The 6470-nt window shown below is 37.0% G+C and overlaps 1 protein-coding gene across 1 annotated transcript; it reads left to right on the top strand.

The window, feature by feature from the left end:
• The first annotated feature begins 1660 nt into the window (after nucleotides 1-1660).
• LOC149257126 (triacylglycerol lipase OBL1-like) lies at nucleotides 1661-3664 on the top strand. Its single transcript, XM_089456004.1, has 5 exons — nucleotides 1661-1952; nucleotides 2069-2325; nucleotides 2408-2441; nucleotides 2584-3245; nucleotides 3368-3664. The coding sequence occupies exons 1-5, from the start codon at nucleotides 1661-1663 to the stop codon at nucleotides 3662-3664; spliced, it is 1542 nt and encodes a 513-aa protein (XP_089312130.1).
• The last annotated feature ends 2806 nt before the right edge of the window (nucleotides 3665-6470 follow it).

Genomic DNA, 6470 nt, shown 5'->3' with positions numbered 1-6470 from the left:
CAGTGATCCTTCTCTGAGTCCTAGACTCTTCCACTATATCCAATATGCTCTGTTCCATAAGATCAAAATAATGTAGAAAAAATTCCACCGTTCAATTGTCCGGTCCCCGGCATTTGTCTTTGGCAAAGGATTTTAGAACTAATAGTATTTCCTCTAGATTTGCAGGCATGCAAAGCTCCTCATTTGTGTTATCCTCAAACATGTTTGGTTATAGTCCCAAAGCCCATAATTGGTCTTTGGTCCTCATAATCCACTTCTTCCCTGGCTTTATAATTTTTTTCAAAGAATTTTATAGCCTTGGTGTGTAGTTGGAGAGTTAGACAAAGCTTTAATGAATTCATATTTTGTGGTCTATATTGAAATTAGGCTTAAGAAATTTCAAAAATTTTAAATTATAAATATTCTTCATCTAATACATGATCCAATAAATAATATAAAAAACATATAAATATTTTTTCAGTTTCTTCAATATACTCCTATCTTTTATTTATTAAAAAATCATTTTCTAAATTAAATATCGCAATAATTTCATTTCAATCTTCAACATGGTAAAAAATCATTTCCTCAATTGAATATTGCAATAATTTCATTTCAATCTTCAACTTGCTAGTGTTGTAGTAAGCCATTGGAATATTTTCGTTTCCAACTTTGTATTGAATCATATTCACCTGTAGAATTTGAAGTTGATTGGAACACATGTTTAGCAAAGCTGGCCCTGGAAGCCGATGGAAATTGATTATTAGTTTTAAGTTTTATTTTTACTAAAATGACAAGTAAATTGTGTATTCCTATTAAAATGAATTTCCTGTCCATCACTACCATATAGTCAATTTTTATTAAAATCCTTCACGATTCGGTTGGGTTAGATCCGTGCGTTAGAAGAAAGCTTGAATGCTAAAAAGGAAAAAGAATTCATTGTAAAACCCTGGCAAATCAAATTCAACCATTATTATTTAGCATGAATACAATTGGGCATCCATATGCGAGTATGTATCCCATTAAAAATTATTAAGAGGTCTACCATTCTTCACTGAGTTCATGTTTCTTAATTTGGAGTGGATGTATGAATTAACTCTTGATCAAGCTCTAAGGAACCTTTATTTAGTGAGTTTGTACATTGAATTTTGTATGCAAATTCTATAATTATAAATCAATAATCAAGATGTTAGCATTTAAATATTACTCAAATAAGTCAGTACAGCACAGAAGACAACTGTGATATCAGTCGGAACGGCATTTAAGACAACTGTGTTCACAATCAGTTTAGTTTTCTTTCAATTAATATTTAATTCTGACTTGACACATTTATCTAGTTATATAGCGCTCTAGTCGATGGGCTGCCATATGCTCTCTGATACTGATAGTAAGGCCATTAAATTAATTAATGCTGACGACTCACTAGGTTTTAAATTGGAACTTACAGGCAAATGCTATGGATGCCTCAAGGTTCGTTATTTTGAAATTACAAGGTGGTGGGCCTCAAATGTCCTTTTACCCATGTACCCCCTGTTCCTTGTGTTCCTGATTTTTACCCATGTCCCCTCTTTTCCGGGTGTTCATGGTTTTTACACCGATAAGGAGTTTGACACGTTCATCCCTTCCATCCAATAAATGGGTGAGGAGGGCAGTTGTGACCATAGTGTTCCGACTTCTTCACGAGATGACGACCACCGGTAACTATGTCATAGCTCACCCTGACAGAGTTCGCATCTCACAGCTTCTTTTCAGTCTGATCTTCCCAAGGCTATTGAGATCTGAAGTTTTAGAATGCCCGGAGTCCAGCAGATTGAAGGTGAACGAGGATTGGAAAGCCAAGCTTTCACTGATAATAATAAAACTTATTAAGATTGCTGCCGTACCATTGGCCACAGTTGGGATTTGCATACAATTCCTTTTAAACCTGCTTTCTCACAATGGTGGACTGCTCAAAACGTTGTTCAGGCTATTCACTGGTGACTGTATTGATCTCTTTATTTCTTCTATACTTGCTTTTAATTTGTTGAAGATTAAATACCATATTTCATCCTTAGTCAACATTATGAATTAATTAGGGTTTGGTTGGATGCAGGCAGAAACTTCGTTATACCGAGAAGGGGGTCCGAGACTTTTCTAAGCTTAGTGGGCCTTCTTGAGCATCGCATAAATTTGTATGATGGAAGAACACACAAATGTGGGTTAACGAGAAATCATTTAATAAACAGTGGGGGTATTAACTCAACCATTGAAGGTGGGAGCAGATTCTATGCAGATCTTTGCGTCATGGCTTCAACGGCAGTTTATGAAAATGAACTGGTTATCAGAAACAGAGTTACAAAGCACTGGAAGGTACTGTATAACGCATTTTGAATCTAAATTATTCATGGAAAGCTCTATCTCATTTAATACACGTTTCAATCTTATCTTGCAGATGCATTTCGTTGAGTTTTTCGACTACCAGAACGGTATGCAACACTTTGGGTCCTTTATATTATTTTTTGGGTCATTGTTGCACTTAACTGGAGGTCATTGCTCCAAATAATTGATTTTTGTGTCATTAATTTCACATTCAATTATTGACATGGAGATTGTCCTGTAAACAATCAGATTACTTGAAAAAGAAATCAACGAAAGCGTTTATATTCTGTGACAAGGAACAAGACGCCCAACTGATAGTCATTGCCTTCAGAGGTACAGATCCATTTGATGCAAATGACTGGGAAACAGATTTTGATTTCTCATGGTATGAGTTTGGTCAACTCGGAAAGGTTCATCTTGGATTTCTGGAAGCTTTAGGTCTAGCTAATCGTTCAAAAAAATCTGAGACCTTTTATAATCGTAAAAGTTCTGTCTTTACAAGTTATGAACTGCCGCTTGATGACAAAGAGGATCCTGACACACCTTTGGCCTATTCTGTTCTTCGTAAGAGATTAAAAGAACTATTACAAATTCACAGAAATGCAAAATTCATGGTGACAGGCCACAGTCTTGGTGGAGCTTTGGCTGTATTGTTTTCAGCAATACTGTTTATGCACAAGGAAGAGATGGTGTTGGAGAAACTGTTGGCTGTTTATACATTCGGACAGCCAAGAGTTGGAGATGAAGTGTTTGCAAATTTTATGAACAATCAACTAAACAATCCTGTACCCAGATATTTTAGAATTGTGTATTGCAATGACATGGTTCCCAGATTGCCCTACGATGATGATGTGTTTCTGTACAAGCATTTTGGAGTATGCCTTTACTACAACAGCTGCTACCATGAGAAGGTGAAGGTGCTTATATTATTACTGCTCTTTCCATTATCAAGACCATTTCATTCCTGACCAATAGAATTAGTTAGGTATTAAGACCTTTTTTTGAATTTATGTTTGGGTTTGTTTTATGGCAGAATCTTGTGGAGGAGCCCAACAGAAATTTCTCGCCATTATATTTCATCCCCCTACGCATAAATGCTGTGTGGGAATTGGTGCAGAGTTTATTCTTGCAATACACAAAAGGAAGGAACTTCAAAGAAACGAAATTGTCGACACTCTCCAGGATAGCAGGGCTTATAATTCCGGGAATTTCGTCTCATAGCCCTGTAAATTACATCAACGCGGTTAGATTGGGCCCATCCACGCTGAACCCAACGATGTTCACGCCTCCGCATTCCAAGGCGATGCTGTCAAAGGATCGAGAGGACTAGGCGGTGGCAGTGGCAGTGGCAGTGCTCTGATTTGAACGCAACCAGTCAGCAGCGTGTAAAAGCAGTACAAAGAAATCCCCGCGGTTTCGTTGGTTTTCCATCATAAATAGACAGTCAAATAATCTTTTGCGAGTGAAAAAAATGAAGTGAATTCCAGAGCGCCTGGTTTTCCATCATATGTTTGCTCCGTGGATAACACATGATGTTAATACGACCAATAAACGCAATATGCATTATTTGAAAATTGATTTTTCATAAAATAGTTGGACGGTTATGAGGATGCATGAACTTGGCATTGGTGTGTGCTATCCCGCAAAAAAATAATCGAACCAGATTGCATAATGCATTGGTGTTGTTCCATCGTCATATGAAAGAAAGAAAGCACATGTTGACATTAAAAATAGAAAGATAATGGTTGCGTAATGAATTGTATGAGGACGACCATTCCTCATGTTTGATTTTTCTTGCTTTTAAGATTGGAGTGATAGAATTATAATCTTGAATACTAATTATTTCTCTTTTAAGAAAAACGAGTATTATTGATGGGAAGTAGAAGGTCAAACTTTGATCATTTTCAATTACCCGTTTTTTTATCAATAAATTAAATATAATCTGAAATGTAACTTTTTGGTATGTTCGTTTGAAATTTTGATAGATTTTTAAAAATGTTAAAGTTTTAAGCTATTTAATTTAAACGGTTTAAAAGTTTATATTTAAAAATAAATTTTAAATAACCAGAACTTATAACTTAATTACAAATAATTATTTTATTTATTAATTAAACTAAACTTTAAATTAAATTTAAATTTTAAAATAATTATAAATAAAAATACTAATTACAGAATAAAAACCATAAAATATATTAAAAAATTAATATAAATAATTTTTTAATCTTATAACTAAAACTAAGAATTTTAAATATGTTCCCCCATGGAGGGCTCTAAGCCGTTCACCTCGGGTTGTGGATGAAGGAATTTAATCGCGTATTCAGCCCTCCGCACAAGTTGCACAAGGTGGGTTATCATGGTGCCATGCAAGGTTGGAATTTGAGGTGGGTTATCATGGTGCCATGCACGGTTGGAATTTGACGGGCATTTTGGCCGTCAAAGATCATTTTGCCGTATTTGACGTTCGATATTCCTAAATGACCGTTTTGCATATGTTTTGAAACACTTAAAACGTATTTTTGACGATATTTTTTTTCCAAAAACGTCATTAATAATACCCTATTTTAAGGTCAGGTCACCATTCAATTAGCAGGAGTTTCCCATCACTCTCCAGCAAAGCTGCAGAGGTCTTAAAGAAAAGTGTGCTTGCCCTGAAATAGTGTCTCACACGAAACAAGCCAGTGACGACTGCATTTACTGGTGCCAGAAAACAACCCGCTGAACAAGCTGCCCAGTGACCAGGTCTCCGTGCTAGAGTTCCACGCGCTGCCCATCTACAGTCCACTTGGCACCCTTAAGACCATGAATGGACCAGTCAGCACGATGGCGAGACCCTCGCCCACAAGTATGTACTGACGGTGTCCTCCTCCGGGGATACGGTGTTACTGAACACCGGTGTCAGCGAGGCCACCATCAGTGGCACTCTGCTCCACGATCAGCCCCTCGCAATCTTTAGGGTGAAAAAGTTGCTCGAGCCGAAAGAGGTCTTTGCCACGGCTCCGACACCCTCACCCTTGGAGGCCCCCACCCCCGAAGCCGACTCACCCGAGTCCACGCCCATCTCATCGCCCCCGGCTCCAGCGGGTTCTAGCGAAAGCCCCATTTCTAAGGGCCCCTCTGCTTCTGAATCCAGCAGCACTTTATTCGCCTCTCTGTCGGTGTCTGCCGTGGATTGTTGGCCTTCTTGGTTGCGTGCGTCGGGGTTTTAGTTTTCACGTAGCGCCACTACAATAAGTGGATCATTGGAGAGAGACGAATAAGAGATGTTTGCCTTGTTCTGAAAATATTCAAAAGCAGCAGTAATTTTGCTTGCTTTACCACCAGGTCATTAAAGTATCTATGGCGTTTTGTAGTATATTAGTGTGAAATGAGTTATTCTTGTTATTAAAAATAGGGTGTTTTGTAGTATGTGGGTGTGAAATGAGTTATTCTTGTTATTAAAAATTTGTGTTTGGACATTGAAAAATTTCATATCAACGAACACACTCTTTTTTAAGATTTACGGTATGTTTTTATGTTTTCTTGGTCAATTTCTGTGTTTTTTCTTCACTCTAAGTCAACCTTTATTGTTTTCCTTGTGGCTGGATTATTGTTTCAATTGAATCTGGTAACTTGAGTTGAATTTGGTTTCATATTTTGCTGCTTAAGAGTTTTTCAACAAGAATTGACATATTTGAGTTGAATTTGGTTTCATATTTTGCAACTTAGGAGTCTTTCAACACGTCTTTCAACAAGAATTGGTACACATGTTCTACATAATTTTTTTATTCCGATTTCTCGTCAAAGTCTCTCTCTCCAAGAGATTGAGCCAAAATGTTTAAACATTAATAAATGGACAAATTCAACCCACTTTTAGTGGAAAGGCTTCCCTATATTGAGTAGGAATTTTGCTGGAAGTATAGTTCAACATGATTGATGCACAGAAATTTGGCCTCAGGGATTTTGGTCCTATTTTAGGATGAGCTAAATCTCTGGATTTTTCAAAAGATGAGTGGATAAGAGCAGAACTTTTCCTTGTTGGGAATAAATAGACTAAACTAAAGAGTTGAGTTTGTCCTCTTTGCAATTCACTCTAAATGCTTATACTTGTATAATAACTCCTCCTTGTAGACCACCTACCAGAAGGGGAAAATTCATCG

This window comes from Pinus tabuliformis, chromosome 6 (genome assembly GCF_031772625.1).
Source record: "Pinus tabuliformis cultivar Carrire ecotype Pingquan chromosome 6, CPIR1, whole genome shotgun sequence".
NCBI classification, from domain to species: Eukaryota; Viridiplantae; Streptophyta; class Pinopsida; order Pinales; family Pinaceae; genus Pinus; species Pinus tabuliformis.
This window is presented reverse-complemented; position numbering and strand designations above follow the sequence as displayed.

Bases quoted from the DNA above. Each gene is read 5' to 3' on its own strand.
- LOC149257126 (XM_089456004.1), top strand. From the start codon at position 1,661: ATGACGACCACCGGTAACTATGTCATAGCTCACCCTGACAGAGTTCGC. The intron at 2,326-2,407 runs GTACTGTATAAC...CTTATCTTGCAG, and splicing joins GAGTTACAAAGCACTGGAAG to ATGCATTTCGTTGAGTTTTT. The intron at 2,442-2,583 runs GTATGCAACACT...GTAAACAATCAG, and splicing joins GTTTTTCGACTACCAGAACG to ATTACTTGAAAAAGAAATCA.